This window comes from Rhineura floridana, chromosome 9, assembly GCF_030035675.1.
Source record: "Rhineura floridana isolate rRhiFlo1 chromosome 9, rRhiFlo1.hap2, whole genome shotgun sequence".
NCBI lineage: Eukaryota > Metazoa > Chordata > Lepidosauria > Squamata > Rhineuridae > Rhineura > Rhineura floridana.
In genome coordinates, this window is record NC_084488.1 from 95,805,115 (window position 1) to 95,822,405 (window position 17,291).

Genomic DNA, 17,291 nt, shown 5'->3' on the forward strand with positions numbered 1-17,291 from the left:
GCTCTGTGGTCTTTGGAGAAAAGGATGTGCATGTGACAAATTATATAAACTGTCTCTGATCACCTATTCAATGTTCACCTACAGTTTGCTATAGTATTCAAAACACCAAAGTACCGAGACGTCAATATCACGAAACCTGCATCTGTTTTTGTCCAGCTACCGCGAAAATTGAATCTAGAGACAAGTGAACCAAAGCCTTTTCTATACTATCCTGAAATCAAAGGTAAATTGTCAAAGTTACATGGATTGCCAATGATGGAAGGCATCCAGCTTTTGAATGCTACCCATTTTGGAATTATTGTTATTTCTTGATATGGTGCCATGATCATCCCTAGATAATATACCATAGTATTATAAATTCTAGATCACAATTTTGGCCAGAAAAAATGACCTTTATATAACACTGTACAGAATGGATTCAGCAAAGTCTCTGGAAAAGGAGGACTTATCCTGGGATTGTGACCAATGGGATTCTGTAAAGCAGAGCTTTTAAAATGATACTTTCAAGGCATTGCTGTGGGCAGCAAGGTGAGCTCTTTGCATTTGAGGACTTTTTCTAGTTCTCTCACAGCTGCCCACCCCAGTCCTAGCCTTCTTCCAATTTCTTGACTATGGTCTCCATTTTGGTTAATGACTGTGCCAAGGTATTGATAATCCTTTACAAGTTCAATGTCCTCATTGTCAACTTTAAGTTACATAAATCTTCTGTTGTAATTACTTTAGTCTTCTTGATGTTCAGCTCTAGTCCTGCTTTTGTGCTTTCCTCTTTAACTTTCATCAGCATTTGTTTCAAATCATGACTGGTTTCTCCTAGTAGTATGGTATCGTCTGCGTATCTTAAATTATTGATATTTCTCCCTTCAATTTTCACACCAATCCCACTTTCCGTATGATATGTTCTGCGTATAGATTATATAAATAGGGTGATAAAATACACCTCTGTCTCACATCCTTTCCGATGGGGAACCATTCGGTTTCTCCATATTCTGTCCTTATAGTAGCCTCTTGTCCACAGTATAGGTTGAGCATTAGGACAATTACATGCATTTCTTTTAAAGCATTCCATACTCTTTCATGATCTACACCAGCCTTTCCCAACAAGCGTGCCTCCAGATTTTGTTGGGCCACAATTCCCATCTTTCCTGACCACTGGCAGTGCTGGCTGAGGCTGATGGGAGTTGTGGTCCAACAACATCTGGAGGCACACTGGTTGGGAAAGGCTGATCTACACAGTCAAAGGCTTTGCTGTAATCTATAAAGCACAGGGTGATTTTCTTCTGAAATTCCTTGGTTCGTTCCATTATCCAACGTATGTTTGTGATATGATCTCTGGTGCCTCTTCCCTTTCTAAATCCAGCTTGGACATCTGGCATTTCTTGATCCATATATGGTAAGAGCCTTTGTTGTAGAATCTTGAGCATTACTTTACTTGCATGGGTATTAAGGCAATAGTTTGATAATTACTCCATTCCCTGGGATAGCCTTTTTTTGAAATTGGGATGTATATTGAACACTTCCAGCCTGTGGGCCATTGTTTAGTTTTCCATATTTCTTGACAGATTTTTGTCAAAATTTGGACAGATTCAGTCTCAGTAGCTTGTAGTAACTATTGGTACGCCATCTGTTCCTGGTGAGTTGTTTCTTCCCAGTATTTTAAGAGCAGCTTTCACCTCACATTCTAAAATTTTCTGGTTCTTCATCATACGGTTCCTCCATGAATGAATCTGTCATCCTGGCATCTCTTTTACAGAGTTCTTCAGTGTATTGCTTCCATCTTTCTTTTATTTCATCTCGGTCAGTCAGTGTGTACCACTGTTGCTTATTCAACATCCCTACTCTTGGTTTAAATTTCCCTTTCATTTCTCTAATCTTTTGGAATAGGGCTCTTGTTCTACGTTTTTGTTGTCCTCTCCTATTTCTATACAATAACTATTGGCTGCCCATTTGCTACCGGGACAAATTCAAAGTTGTAGTTTTGGTGTACAAAGCCCTATACAACTTGGGACTAGGATACCCCTTATATACCCACTAGATCACTGCGCTCTGCATGTGAGGGCCTCCTGCAGATACCATCTTATCAGGAGGTCCATTCCGCACAACATAGGAAATGGAGCTTTAGTGTGGCGACACCTATCCTGTGGAATTCCCTCCCCTTAAATATTAGGCAGGCGTCATCTCTGTTATCTTTTCGGGCCTTTTGAAGACTTTCCTCTTTGAACAAGCCTTTTACGTTGAGACCTATCTCAGTCTACGTCTGTGTTGGAATTGCCTTTTAATATGTTTTTTTTAAAACAATATGTTTTTAACCCTTTTCAAAAGATGTTTTAAAAGCTTTTAAAAAACATTTTTAAAACTTATTTTGTTTTGGTGTATTTTAAGGTCTGTTTTTATGATGTTTTGATGTGTTTTTAGTGCTTCTGTTTGCCGCCCTGGGCTCCTGCTGGGAGGAAGGGCGGGATATAAATCAAATAATAAATCAAATAAATAAATAAAATATTGTAATAGTTCTCTTTGTCCCTACATACTAGTCGCTGTATTGTTACATTTAGGGTTCTGACTGTGTTTCTATCTCCTTTTGCTTTTGCTTTACTTCTCTCTTTAATCATTTTAACAGTTTCTTCAGTCATCCATTGAGGTTTTTCTCTCTTTTTAAATAGAGGTATTGTCTTTTCGCATTCTTCCCTGATAATGTCTCTGACTTCACTCCATAGTTCTTCTGGTTCTCTGTCAACTAGGTTTAAAGCCTCAAATCTGTTCCTTATTTGATCTTTATATTCTTCTGGGATGTTATTTAAATTGTATTTTGGTATTATGATTGCTTTTGTTGGTCTTCTTTAGCTTTACTCTGATTTTCAATACGACCAGTTCATGATCTGTACTGCAGTCTGCTCCTGGTCTTCTTTTTGTAGAAAGTATGGAATTTCACCATCTTCTGCTACCAATTATATAATCAATTTGATTCCTATATTGACCATTTGGTGATGTCCATGTGTACAGTCGTCTTTTCGATTGCTCAAAAAATGTGTTAGCAAGAAACAAATTACTGGCTTCACAGAATTCAATAAGTCTCCTGCTTCACTTCTGTCTCCTAAGCCCAATTTCCCCACAATTCCTAGTTCTTCTCTGTTCCCTACTTTCGCATTCCAGTCTCCCATGATTATCAGCACATCTTGTTTTGGTGTGTGATCAATTTCTTCCTGTACTTCTGTGTAAAATCTCTCGAATTCCTCTTCTGTGTTTCCTGTTGGAGCATAGACTTGAATGGTGGTTATGTTAATAGGTTTCCCATTTAATCTCATTGATATCACTCACTCAGACCTTGTGTTATAGCTCCTAATTGCTTTTGCTACATCACTTCTCACTATTAAGGCAACCCCATTTCTTCTTAATTTCTTATTTCCTGCATAAAATATTTTGTAGTTGCCTGATTGAAAATGTCCCATTCCCGTCCATGTTAATTCACTCATGCCACGTAATGTAATGTTGATACGTTCCATTTCTTGTTTGACAATTTCTAATTTTCCCTGGTTCATGCTTCTCACATTTCATGTTCCTACTGTGTGCGTCATACAATTCCGGACTCTCCTTTCGCATCTGTGTGCATCAGCCTCTGGGCTTCCTTTCAGCTTTGACCCAGCTGCGTCATTATTTTTATTATTACTAAATTTTATTTATACCCCGCCTTTTGGCCAAAGGCCCTCAAGGCGGCTTACAAAGAAAAATAAACACAGGTATAAAATACAATAAAAATACAATAAGAACAATATAATTTACAAAAATTAAATTAAATAACAAATAACATTATCATAATATTGTTAATTAAAAGCAGGGAGAACCCAGGGTTCCAATCTGAAGAAGTTATTAGTTAAATCGAAAGTACTGGGGAACCCCAGGTTCAAGTCCCCACTCAGCTCCCTAGATGACCTTGGGACCATCATCTTTCCTCCAGCTAACCTACACTGCAGGGCTGCTTTCTTGACGGGCACTTCGTGCTGTGGAGGCTGGAGGCTTGACTGCTTGCAGGGGTGCCTTCTGCTGCAGCTGGGCCTTACCGGGCCCGCTGCCCTCGGCCAAGTACTGCTGGTGGTGTTGGTTGTAATAGTAGCGGTGGTAGTGGTGGTGCTGTGGCGGTGGCGGTGACAGCGAGTGCTGCTGCTGCAGGCCGGGCTGCTCCTCCATTGAAAAGCCACGGGGCTTCTGGATGGCGGCGGTGATGATAGCGGCAGCAGCCCACAGTCCTCTTGCCTCCCCCTCAAAGTCGCCCTGTTGCTGGCTCGCTGCACTGCTTCATACCATAGCACCCCATCAGATGCTCAAATCAATCTTCACTTTCTTGTGGCTACATTCTTGGGTTTCAAGCTCCTGGTTGCAGTATTCCTCTTGATTGTTGCCAAGACCAGGCAAACTGCAAAATCTCAAAGCCACCATTTTCTGATGTTGAAATTAAGCCTAGGCATTAGTCACAATGCTACTCGACCTTGTCCTTTGTTCTTCCCCAGTAGCTCAGTGAGTGCCTTCTGACCTGGGGGTCTCATCTTCCAGCACTATCTCATGTAGCATTTTGGATACTATGTTCATAGGGTTTTTGTTGTAAGAGATATTCAGAGGTGGTTTACCATTGCCTTCCTCTGAGTTTGGATGCAACTTAGTCTGGTGTCTCAGCTTTGACCATTCTGTCTTGGGTGCACCTGCTAGGAGTCTAGCCTCTTGGTCTAGATTCCTGATGGCATTGCTCTCATCTTCTTCAACACTCTCAAACCCCCTCACCACGTGAAGGTGTGCATCCTAGAGAGGGAGGATATCTTCTAACCTACCCAAAACCTTGATATGATATGGCACTGTATCTAAAACAAATAAGCAGGCTACACACTACTAATATGTCTCAAATTCAAACAATTTTCAATTCACAGCTAGCCATCCTACTCATACTACTGCTCTCAAAATGAGTAATCAGCCTCAAAGCCTAAGCACCAACTATTCTGTCTAAAACTTTTTCCATTAACATTACAATGGATGTAATGTTTGACTTTCACTCAAAAGTTGCTGCAAATGTTTCAGCATACTAAACCAAGGCAACCATGCTTTACATGTGCATGAAGAACCACTGGGGCAATTTGTAAGATACAATTTCAGAATGAGGCATTAAAGCTATGATGCAGGACTTACCAGGTGCACAGGTTAATCTTTTATGACAATGCTAGATCTGTTCAAGCACTGCCTGCTTTAATTATGCATCTGTGTCAACCTTCATGAGGGCTGGAGGCATACCCACAGTGATTGATAACTCATCTTACAAAGACAGTTGCTTTTGTAAGAGTTCATTTGTATGCTATAAGACTTGTGGCATAAATTTTCCATAATTGTAAGGAAACAATAGCAGAGTCTCCTGTTTGTTTATCCTTGAAATTAAATTCTTATTCGGCCATGTGGCTATGTCACTATGGTGCAGACATCATGCCACCCTGGGTTCCTTTGGGAGGAAGGGTGGGATATAAATATTTATTATTAATAATATAATAACAACAACACCAATAGTAATGGAGAGGGGCAAAGAAACATACTTTGCATGCAGCAGATTCCAGGTTCAAGCCCAGGCATCTCCAATTAAAAGGAGCAGGTGGTGAATGGTGGGAAAGACGTTTGAGATCATAGAGAGCCACTGCCAGTCATACCAGATGATACTCAGCAAGAAGGACCAACCGCCTGAGTTCTTATCAGGCAGTTTCCTAAGTCCTTAAAGTATTTAAAAATGCTGAATTTTGTTCTGACAATATGAGTTAGGTTTTATTATTCTGGTTTGAGATTTTAAATGTTTTAATGTATTTGGATGTTTTATTTTGTACGTTGCTCAGAGTGGCTGGATAACCAGCCAGATGGGCAACTAATAAATTCAATAAATAAATAAATAAGAGCAAGTAGTTAGATATCATGGGCAACAGTGTTCTCCCGTACTTTATATGTGATAATTTCCTGCCACTATTTTTGGTTTGAAACAAAATATGGTTTGCCTCTACTGTGCATATCAGGACTGAGAAACACAATTCAATCCTAGTTTGCAGGCAAACAAAACATACATTGCCAGATGGTAAAAGCAAAACCAAGTGTAAGGAACTGGGATATGTAAGGTGCCCTGAAATCTCTGCTATAGGATGGGACACGGATACTTTGAATAAGAATTGGGAGAGGGAGCATGCAAGTCTGGAGCTCCTGACTGCTTGTTCACAAACTGCTGAGCCGTAGTTTGGCATTACTTCTGAACTACCATTGGGTCTTAAGATCAACTAACCATCTGTAAAAAATGAGAATCATAAAAAATGTACTGTCAAAAGTTGCCACTATGGTGAGCAAAAAGTAAATGTCCCAGGTTCAATCCTCAGCATCTCCAAGCAGGGCTAGAAGAGAATCCTGTCTGAAATCCTGTAGAGTCCTACCAATCAGTGTGGGCAATACTGAGCTAGAGGAACCAATGGTCTGACTCGTTAAAAGGCAGTTTCCTATGTTCCTTTTGTTGTTTCAAAACTTCAGTGGTCTTCTCTTACCTGCTTAGGTTGTTCAACAATTTGAAGGTATGGCCCATCACCTTGTTACAAAAAATGAAAAAGAAAAGAAAATAGTTGTTTAAATTAATATTCTAAAGTTTCCCTCTTTCTTTTACAACAGTTCTCCCTACAATTTTGCTGCTTTCACCTCCTTCCTTTCTCCAGTATTATTCACCCTTGCTCCCTTCAAACATAGCCAGGTAGGCACAATCTGGTATGATAAAAAGTTGAGTTAGGAGAGAATAATCTACATGTGCAAAAACAGCACAAGAGACTAACCTAAGTAGCATTGTTACAGTCTGAATATTTATTTTTAAAATGTTATTTTTACAAAGCTACAATTTTGCATATGATGCCTTAAGAAAAGGAGACAGATGAATGATGTTGATCTTGAAACTTTTCTGGTTATACTGATATGACCATGATCCTGCTCAACTAAAAAGAAAAATAACACATCCAAAAGGCACCAAGATCAGCTGAGGATAACCTTGTGAATATGCCTCCTAACAACAAAAAGCACACATTTCTGCAAAAGTTATCTAAGACAATTCTGCAGTGTTTATCAAAGTATATAATAATGTTGCCCCAGGCAGATAACAAGATACAATTTTGTTCACATGTGCCTTCTTACTTGAAGTTGGGTGAGCTTTTAAGGTTTACTGTGTTTTATTAATCGTTTGTAGTTTTAAATTGCTTTCTGGTGTGTTTTTTACTTCCAAGCTTCAAGGAAAAGTGGCTTAAAAATATAGGTGAGGATCTAAAGGTCCATATATATTTTTCTGCATGTACACTTTAGTTTTCCAGGCACCCCCTTCCTACCAGGGCTGTGGAGTTGGAGTCAGAGTCGGGAGCAATTTTGGGTGGAGTCGAAGTCGGAAGAAATGTACCGACTCTGACTCCTTCATAAATGGCAAATGTGTATTAACTAGTAATAACAAATTTACTGTAGTAAAATGGTAGCACAAGGCACTTCATCACCACCACGTGCAGCCAGAGCTTGGAAAAGTTACTTTTTTAAACTACAACTCCCATCAGCCCCAGGGATTGGGCTCGTGGGAGTTGTACTTCAAAAAAGTAACTTTTCCAAGCTCTGGATTCACGTGGTGGTGATGAAATGCCTTGTGCTACCATTTTACTACAGTAAATTTGTTATTACTAGTTAATATACATTTGCCATTTATGAAGGAGTCGGAGTCAAACAGTAGAAAAATAGAGGAGTCGGAGTCGAAGGTCTGGCGTACCGACTCCACAGTCCTGCTTCCTACCCTTGTTCCCTGTGTCCCATGAAAAGTGGCCACAGGAGGTTGGCAGACACTCCTGAATGACTATCACCAGAAGATAAAATCACTAACCCTCCAATGAACACATGGAAATGATGTGTGTGCCCTTGAGCCTCTTTGGATCCTGTCCATGGTAAATAAACAGAATAACTAAGTCTGTGTATGCACCATACCCTTAAAGAATATTTAAAGCACATTCACCCTCCCAAAACAGAATTTTGGTAACTGTAATTTGTTAAGGGTGATGGGAATTATAGCTCTGTGAGGGGTAAACTACAGTTTCCCAGGATTCTTTGCGGAGGGGGAGAATGCACTTTAAAGGTATTGTATGTACACTGCCTAAAAGCAGCCTTATTTTCAGAGCAGCTTCACACATAACAGTGAAGGAAAATGCATGAAATACAAAATGAGAGTCATAGTATATGCTGAGTTCGCACATCTCATACCAGAGAAAGAGAAACCTCTTACACATTTCCTCACTAGCACAATAAAAAGGAGAGCAAGTCATTAACTCCTCCCCTCTTCCTACTTGTTTGCGATGTCAAATTCTGTTATAAGTCATCCATGATGTTTAAGTTGGAAAAACAAAGTTGAGCCTAAGTCCATTTATAGTCCACTATATCAACAAAACCCTTTTCATCTTTGAAAAGTTTCAAGAAACAGGGCATTTATTCTCAGAAAGTCCCCAAACTTCCCAAGCATTTCATATCTATTTTTAAAAAAGTATTAACTGTACAGCAATAATCCCTTTCATGCAAGTACGTTCCTTAATAACACAGCATTTTATTGTGAAAACACTGAAGCTGGCATTTCTCGATTCAGTATAGTCTTGTGCTCTTTACAGCTATTGAGAATGTAATGTTTTGGCACAAAATTTTGGCTTCTCACATTACTGCAATACCATAATGGGAGAACCTGTCCTTGCATAAATTTCTCCTCTTTGACATCTAGTGAATGCCACCGAGTTCCACTTTGACTGGCAACCACAGAATCAACTCAGATCTTGTTGAACAAAATAGAATTACATGTACGTGTGATCAGTACATGCCTGGGACTGTCACTGTATTCTTTTCAGCATGAGTTTAAAATATTTTTATTTGTCCAGGCACATTTTAGATTATGATATTTTTAAATGGTTTTGCTTCTCTTGCTGTTGTTAATGATGATGATGATGCAGGGTTATATGTAATTTTTTTTTCAATTTTAAGTTTCTTTGTATACCACCCTGAATGCATTTTTGGATGAGTGGGTTATCATTTTAAATAAATAAATAAAATAAAACTATTCTGAGATTAAACTATTTAAGCATTATAGTTTGTCATGTGTTGTATCTTCACACTTCATGACATCTGTCTCATGTTGGTTCAGTGAGGGAGACTTTCAGCAACAAAACAGAGCTATTGACTAACAGCTGTACAGATTTTATACACGGAAAGATTTCACCTGTTCCCAACATATCTCCTCTCTTGCTCCCCATGTGTCCTATAAAAGATTGATCAACAGAATCCACACTCTGCTTTTAAGGACCTGATATATGCCCATTTATGTGACAATGTCCTTGTTCATATGTAATGCTTAGGCAAGCCATGGCTTAGCATGAATGAGCAAATGTGCAGGCTCCTGGAGAGGAGATCATGGCTGCTTTGCTCCTCCCCAGTGGTTCTGCTACTCCACTGCACTGAGCTAAGCCAAAGCTTGGTTTCTAAATCTGAGTTTATGATTTAGCTCTCCCAGACAAACCATGGAGCTGTAAACCATAAGATAAACCATGGCTTAGTTCAGCCCAGCACAGCAGCTGAACAACCAGGGAGAAAAAAAACTGGTCCTCTCTGGAGGCCTGCACATTCATGCTCTAAGCAAACCTTTGGCCATCTAGGCCTCCTCATTTGGCCTGTGAGGCAGTTTCCCCCAAACAATGCCCACCTGTCCCACACATGATGGAATTATTGACCAGTCAATCACCTATTGTCATTATAGCATCAGATGCTTGACAGGTAGGTGATCCCACCCATCTGCCAAAGTTGGACACAGGATGGCAGGGGAGGTAAAGTTTTGGCCTGCCAGGTCAAAAAGGTTCTGTCATGCCCCCCTCAGATGACTTATCCGAGGAGGGAAAAAATGGGAAACCGCAGACCCAGGAGAGGGGACAAGCAGGGAGACAGCTCAGGACAGCCAGACCAGGAATCGGGAAGCGACCAGGAGGCTGCCCCTTCCCCAGCAGAGAGAAGACGCCAACAGGTGTTGCAGCAACGAAGGCAATCAGTGTGATTAAGGAGCAGGAGAGCTTGCAAGAACACAGGCTAAATGGCTGAACACCAAGCATAAAAAACTGGAAGAAGGGAGACTTCTTGCTAGAGTCAATGTCAAGCCTTGCTGCAGACATTGCTCTGGCTCCCCTGTTGACCTGTGCCTTGGACCCTGCCCTGCCTGATCAGATTTCTTGGTTTCTGGACCTTTGGACTACCCTGAGGACTTGACTTCCCTGCATCCTCATTTGGTGTTTCCCAAATGGTAAACACGCTGGCTGGCCCCCTGGTTCCTCCTACCTAGCAGATTTATGGTCTAGCTGACGGCTGGTATCTGTTAATTAGTTGCTAACCGCTGTGAACCCACCCTGTTTGACAGGTTCCTCACCCCGGCTCTAAGTTATTGTTTGGATTAATGTTATGTGCTAACTGGGCAAATGAGAAGAAGAGTTCCAGAATGAGTCTTTCATGTTCACCACTTAATAAGATATGAAGCCTGAACATCTGGTAGAGGTTTATTATTCAATATCTGACAGTATATACACAATTCACCAATACAGGATCAATTTAAAGGAAACTAACTTTACTCTAGACCACATTAGCAAGAATCCTGGCCATTTTGTGTTTTTTTTTCTGTTTTTCTGCCATTTTGCAGGCAGCCATGATTTTTATCTGACAGACAATTTAAAATGCATATCCACTGATGCAAAAAGAGAAGGATCCAGGGAAGATCCTAGTCATGGCAAGGACCATCACACAACCTTGGCTCCTCATATATAACATGAGAAAGACAATTACTTTGCAATTTGTACTTTGTAATTTTTGTGCTGAAGAACACACCACTACAAAAAGCTGCAAAGCATTTTTAAAAATATAGAATATATTATTAAGAGAGGAATAGGAAAGAGGTGTAGGTGTGGAGAGCACTATCAAGCAGCATGCAACAGGGGAAGGCAGACCATGACCCAGAGAGCCAAGCAGACCATGACCCAGAGAGCCAGGCAGAGCACAACAGCAAATCTGGGCAGATCTAAGGAACAGGGTGCCTCTGAGCACATGGCCAGTCCAAGAAATTTGTAATTAGTATCAGAAACAAATTCAAATAATTCCTTTCACCTCAAAATTCACCCAATTTCTCCTACACACGCATTCTTTTTCAACAACCTAATTTACTGTAGGATGGAGAAGCTTTTTTGTTATGAAATATGAAGCACACAGGACAATTTCAGCAATAAGGATTCTAATCTGAATCCTTTCTTATGTACTACAGACCCTATCATAGACTTTGATACTTGCAAGTATCCTCTAAAAAATAATAACAATCCTGAAACTCCTTTAGAGAAATTTACTAATCACATCAAGAAACAAATATTGGCAAGATTTTTATCATGAGAAAATAGAAAGGCAAGACCAAGACACCTTTAAATTGCCTTCCTTTGTTAAAAAACAGCACTATTAATATTTATAATTGTAATCCATAACTGTTTTAGACAAAATTATGCCCCTCAATGGAATATTTTCAAACAACCAATAAAACATCTCAGTCAAGTTGCAATGACTATTACCTGTGTGAAGATGTAGTTCAGATGTAATCATGTTTGTGTTATTGAACAGCTGATTTATTCCCATGATGTGGTCCATTGCAAACACCTGTATTGAGAATATTTGTATTTCTTAATAGATCAAGTTATTTCATCTCTAGTAAAAAAACAACTAATTTTATGTTTCTTGCTTCTTGACCCAATTTTGTGTTGCATTTCACAGCTACCATCACAGAGTTCAAATTCACTATTCAGTTCTTCACAGTATCTGGCTTGTATCAAGCTGATTAAATCCCACTTAATGACCAATAAATGTGTATCCACATTTCTCTATATTGTATATCCACATTTCTCTATATTGTGTCCAATGGATGTGACCTTACAAGGTACATAAGAACGTAATAAGATGACCCCTGTTGGTTCAGGCCAAAGGCCTATTCAGCCCAGAATCCTGCTCTCACAGTGGCCAACCAGATGTCTATGGAAAGTCTGCAAACAGGCCCTGACTGCAAGAGCACTCACTTATGATTCCCAGCAACTAGTATTCAGAGGCGTAGTCCCTCTGACTGTGGAGGCAGAACACAGCCTTATCCTGCATGAATTTGTCTAAACATCTTTATAAGCTTTATTACTTTATTTTTAATCTGTATTGTTTTGCTATTTTATTGTTTGCCTCCCTGGCTCCTTAGGAATGAAGGGCAGGATAAAAATTTAACGTGTAAGTAAATAAAAGTAAAGCCATCCAAGCTGGTGGCCATCGCTACTTCTAGTTGGTACAAATTCCATGGTACTCCATGTACTTTATGAAGAAGTATTTTCTTTTGTCTGTTCTGAAACTTTTAAACCTCTATGATATCCCCCCTCACTTTTTTCTAAACTAAAAAGCCCCAAATGTTAAGCTAACCTTTCCTCATGGAAAGGCAGCCTTGTTTAGCAACAGAGTTTCTACACTGCTTGCAATGCAAGGACAAGAAGAGCTCCATCCGCTATAATCAACAATGAGAACCACAAATGCACTGGAAGTCCTGCATCCTGTTATATATAGATGTCAGTGGTGCTAAGCATGTCATTAGCTGAGCCCAGGATTGCAGTCTACAAGAGAAATATAAGCACTGATATATGGCACTGCCATAATATGTAATATTGCACATATTCATTACATACAAGTGTCCCAGAGCACCTGTGTGATCTCGTCCTTCAAATGCATCACATAGCCCACCTTTTTAAAGCTGACATTGGTACAAGCTTCTAGTTCTTATGCCCTACAGCAGGAATATCCAATGTGGTGGTACCCACCAGACAAGAAGTTATAGACTATAACTCCCATCAAATCCAGCCAAGTATGGCCAATAGTCAGGAATGATGGAAGTTGTAGTTCACAACATTTGAAGGGCAACCCATGGTCTATTCCATTATCTGAGGGTTTGCACAGAAGACCCAAGTAATCCCAATAAGTGACTTAAGATCACACAGTACTAATGTTTGAGAATTGTCCGCCCAACCTTGCCAGGATGTTTAAAAAATAAAATAAAGATAAAATGTAAAGTTGGCTGTGTTTCATGATTTACAGTGGGTGGATGATACGTATTTGGAAAATTTGGCTTTCACTAATTTGACCATGGTGTAATACAAGGAGCTCAGTGAGTGTCAAAAAGTTGCAACTCCTACTCACTAATGAGCAAATAAAGCAACATCTAAAAAACCATAGTTATGACTCATACAGGATACACTAACCTAAAAATGCAATACCAAGTAAATGTTTTTAATGGGTCCATCTTTCACAACACTTACTTTGCATTTTCTTAATATGAATAGAAAATAGGTTATTATTTGTGTCCAAAACGTAGTTTCCTTTTACTGTCTACTTCTACCACTTTCTTACCCGGATTTCAAGATACTTATGAAACAGAAGTTGGAAGACAGAATCAGAAGGATTCACCTAACGGTATACATTTAAGAGAAATTTAGCTTAAAAGCAAAGCAACACTTGCAGCAACAGCAGATTTACTCTGCCCTTAAACAACAGATTCAACAGACAGAATGAACATTCGTTAAGTAGCTCCCAGCCATATAGTAAGCATAGCACAACACAGTATTTTGCAGTCCCTTCGTGACTTCACTCATAGTTGATGACCTCTAGTTTAATTAAGCAAAAGAAATCTATAGCTATTATTTGCATTATTTCTATATATAACAAGAATTATTTGGGCCACTTACAACATAAACATAATCACATTACAACAAAAACAAATAACCTAACAATAGGTTAACCTAACAAAACAGTCAATTCAAAACAGAGAGCAAAGAAATAAAACCACAGAGCCAGATCACTTTAAAACAGAGAGAGCAGAGAGATAAAAATGCACAGAAGTGAACAATCTTAAAATCACAACACAATTTAAAATGTCTGGGAAATATATTTTTGAAAATGCTTTGTCTGGTGCCAAAAAGGAATTACAGAAGACATCAGGTGAGTTTCTTTGGGGAAAGGTAACCATGCCACTACTGAAAAGGCCCTCTCTCTTGTAGCCACCAGCCATACCTTACAAGGCAGGGGTGCTCTTGAGAAGGGTGTGGGGATTATGACCTCAAGCTTCAGGCAAGTACCTGTGGGAAGCGGCAATCCTTGGAGCAGAGGTCACAAATTGTGAAGGGTTTTAAAAAGGTTAGAATCACTACCTCAAACTGGATCCAGAAACTGACAGGGATCCAGTGAACACAATATTTTACTATTTGCTTTGAGGGTTATAGAATATTCAGACATTCCTAATTTTTGAAGTAGGCAAACCAACTTCAGATAATGCTCTACAGGCATTTTAACAAGATGTTAGTTTCACTGGATACAGATACTCACTTGTGGGTCTCCCACTCCCAAGAGATATGCATTGTCATCTGCCATTCTGAGAGCTGAAACAATCAGATACTGCAAGTCAATGCACAGTTATAAAACAACCTGCATCAATAAAGTCATCACTGGATAAATAAAAATAATTAAAAGGTGGTATTAATGCTAATCCTTCTCAGAGTAGACATACTGAAATTAATAGACATGACTAACAAGTTCATTAATTTCAGTGGGTCTACTCTGAGTAGGACTTAACTGAATACAACCACTATCTCTAGGAGAAATCATCTTGCTACATGACAAAAAAAACTTATCAGATGCCGTTTTAAAGTGCAATATTGGTAAAATTTTTAAAAGGATGACATTTCTAGATCAAAGCCAATCCTTCATTGTTAGTTCACTGATATCAGGGACAATTTGATTAGGATATTTTTCTAAATGAACCAGGTCAGAGGCAATTCACACAACCAATCTGGCAAGTGGGAAATTGGTGTGCCATCTTCATAATGCCTGTTGAATTCATCTCAGGCAGCTGTCCAACTGCTTTATAATTTTGTTTATAAAATGTATTAATGGACCTTTTTTCTTAAAAGAAGAAAAGGTCTGAAGGATAATGTTCAATCAACACTTTTTTTAAAAAAATGATGGGCTACTTTACCTTTGTTCAGAAAAGTGAACTGACTATGGGTGGACAAAAATGGCACTATTGTGAAGAAACTCAAAAACATCTTCTCTGCAAAACTAGCAGTAATCCTGAGCATGGCAATCCATGGAAAAAAGTGTTCCTATATAAACTGCAGTGAGAGGGAGTAGTGTGACAGCACAGTGATGTTAGTGTCTCTCTTTTAATCTTTTTATTTTGCAGAAAAAAGAGACAAACACAAGAAATATTGTCAGCTCACATTAACAATAAAAATAATTCTTCAATCCTGATTTCAACATATACACAAATATAAGCAGTTCATATATCCAAACAAAATTGACAATTATAAGATCTATGTTCAAACATAGAAGGGGCCACTGGGATCTTCAGACCACTCAGCAGTGGATGGTAGATGTTTATTCTTCCAACCTTGAAGTCCAAGTCTTTTTGCAACCACAAGGGCTCACAGAGTCCACTTTTGTTGTCCATCTGTTAGTCCCCATCTGTTAGCTCCAGTATCTTTCTAGCAGAGCTAACATGCAACAGCTAACATTTCAATCATGGCATCTGCACAGGATAATGTCCTAATGCAGCCTACCCCAACCATGGGACACATTCCATTAGGTCACAGCCTCTCTCAACCTTGGGTACCCAGATGTTATTGGACTAAAAACCCCATCATCCTGAGCCAGCACAACTAGTTGCAGGAATGGTGTGAGTTGTAGTCCAACATCATCTGGTAACCCAAGGCTGGGGAAAGCTGCAAACTAATGGAATGTAACTCATTGGTATCATTCCATGAGTCAGACGTAGTTAAGGATGATTCAAGTACGATCAACAGACAAATGCCAAATGCCATTTTTATTCAGAGGAAGAAACATATTAAAAAGTGAAAGCAATCAAAACTGTAGACAAGAGTCCACAAAAGCAAGACACTTGCCACAGCTTATGTTCCAGAATCAATGTACAGTAAAATTTTAGTACTTGTCGTTGCATTACACAGGTTAACATACTGCAGACTTCAGAATTCACACCAAACGTTCAGCTGTTTTGACAAGGTAAAGTGCCTGGTTTACTTTATCAAGTAAGCTAAGAATTTAGAGGAAGGTGTAAAGAAGGAACTATATGAATCAGATTACAGACAGTCGGACTTTTCCTAGAAGAATGATTAGGGGCTCAAGTTTCTTGAAGACATCTGATACAACATAGCAAACAAAAAGCATATAGCAAGTGGAAATATTACAGCTGAAGCACAAATGATGTCTTTAGTTCTACCTTTTAATCCTAAAAGCAGCCTACACAGTACATGCATACACTAGAGTAGTTAAAGATAAGATGGACTGGTACATAATGAGTGGGTAAAAGGATTGGAAATTAAACTGCAATCCATCCCACACACGTCTACTAAGAAGTGCCATTCAGTGGGATTTACTCCCATTTAAATGTGTGTAAGACAGCAATTTTTAGAAGCAGTAAATATCAGGCAGCTTCATCGCTTAGCTACAATGCACTTCTTTCGCAGCACATATGAAAAAATGGCCCCTCCCCCAAATACAAAAGCAAGTTTATTGTGTGACACCAAGAACCATGCTTGTAAATAACCAATAGTTTGCAAAATGGTAAGAGCATGTGCAAAGCCACCACAGTGTAGGAGTCAGTGGTTTCTATTCAGATTATAACATTAGAACAGTTTGCTGTAAATGGAAAAAACAAACAGAGAGAGAACATTTATTGTCATGTGAAAATGTCTAGTGACTGCATAAATCAGCTGGAATTTCAAAAAAATCATTGTAGCCCAATCCTAGCAATCTATACTTGGAAACACGACTCGTTCAATGGGACAAACTTCCTGATGAGAGTGCATAGGATTACATGCTATGGCCACATTTACCAATACTGTGTACCTGATACTAATGTACCATAGTTCATATGTTAAAGATTAAGAGAAATTTGTGAAAGCAATCAATAGAAAGACAAACAACAGGTATGCCTTTATTTAAAATATTATATTCCATGTTTAAAATAAGCTCAAAAGCAGCTTTAAAAAATGTTCATAAAGGACATAAAGCCAGTGCTTTATTGAACCCCACAGAGCTGTTTACAAAGATCTTCACTCCCAGTGAAAGAGGTATTATTTCTTAGTTCTTAGTTCTCAAAACATTCAGGAAAGAACCACTCTTGACGCACCATGCTTTAT

General features: G+C 39.0%; 1 protein-coding gene across 4 annotated transcripts in view; it reads right to left on the reverse strand.

Moving 5' to 3' along the window:
• The window catches only part of NFKB1 (nuclear factor kappa B subunit 1), a 112,074-nt gene that overhangs the window by 74,815 nt on the left and 19,968 nt on the right, over nucleotides 1-17,291 (reverse strand). For 3 of the 4 annotated variants that reach the window (XM_061585544.1, XM_061585542.1, XM_061585543.1), the window contains exons 2-4: nucleotides 14,461-14,513; nucleotides 11,631-11,715; nucleotides 6,540-6,580 (exon numbers count right to left, since the gene is read on the reverse strand). In XM_061585544.1, the coding sequence (XP_061441528.1) occupies nucleotides 6,540-6,580; nucleotides 11,631-11,715; nucleotides 14,461-14,505 (171 nt within the window). In that variant the 5' untranslated portion in view covers nucleotides 14,506-14,513. Of the gene's footprint in view, nucleotides 1-6,539; nucleotides 6,581-11,630; nucleotides 11,720-14,460; nucleotides 14,514-17,291 lie in introns of those variants that run through there. The other variant, XM_061585546.1, reaches the window with a different exon arrangement.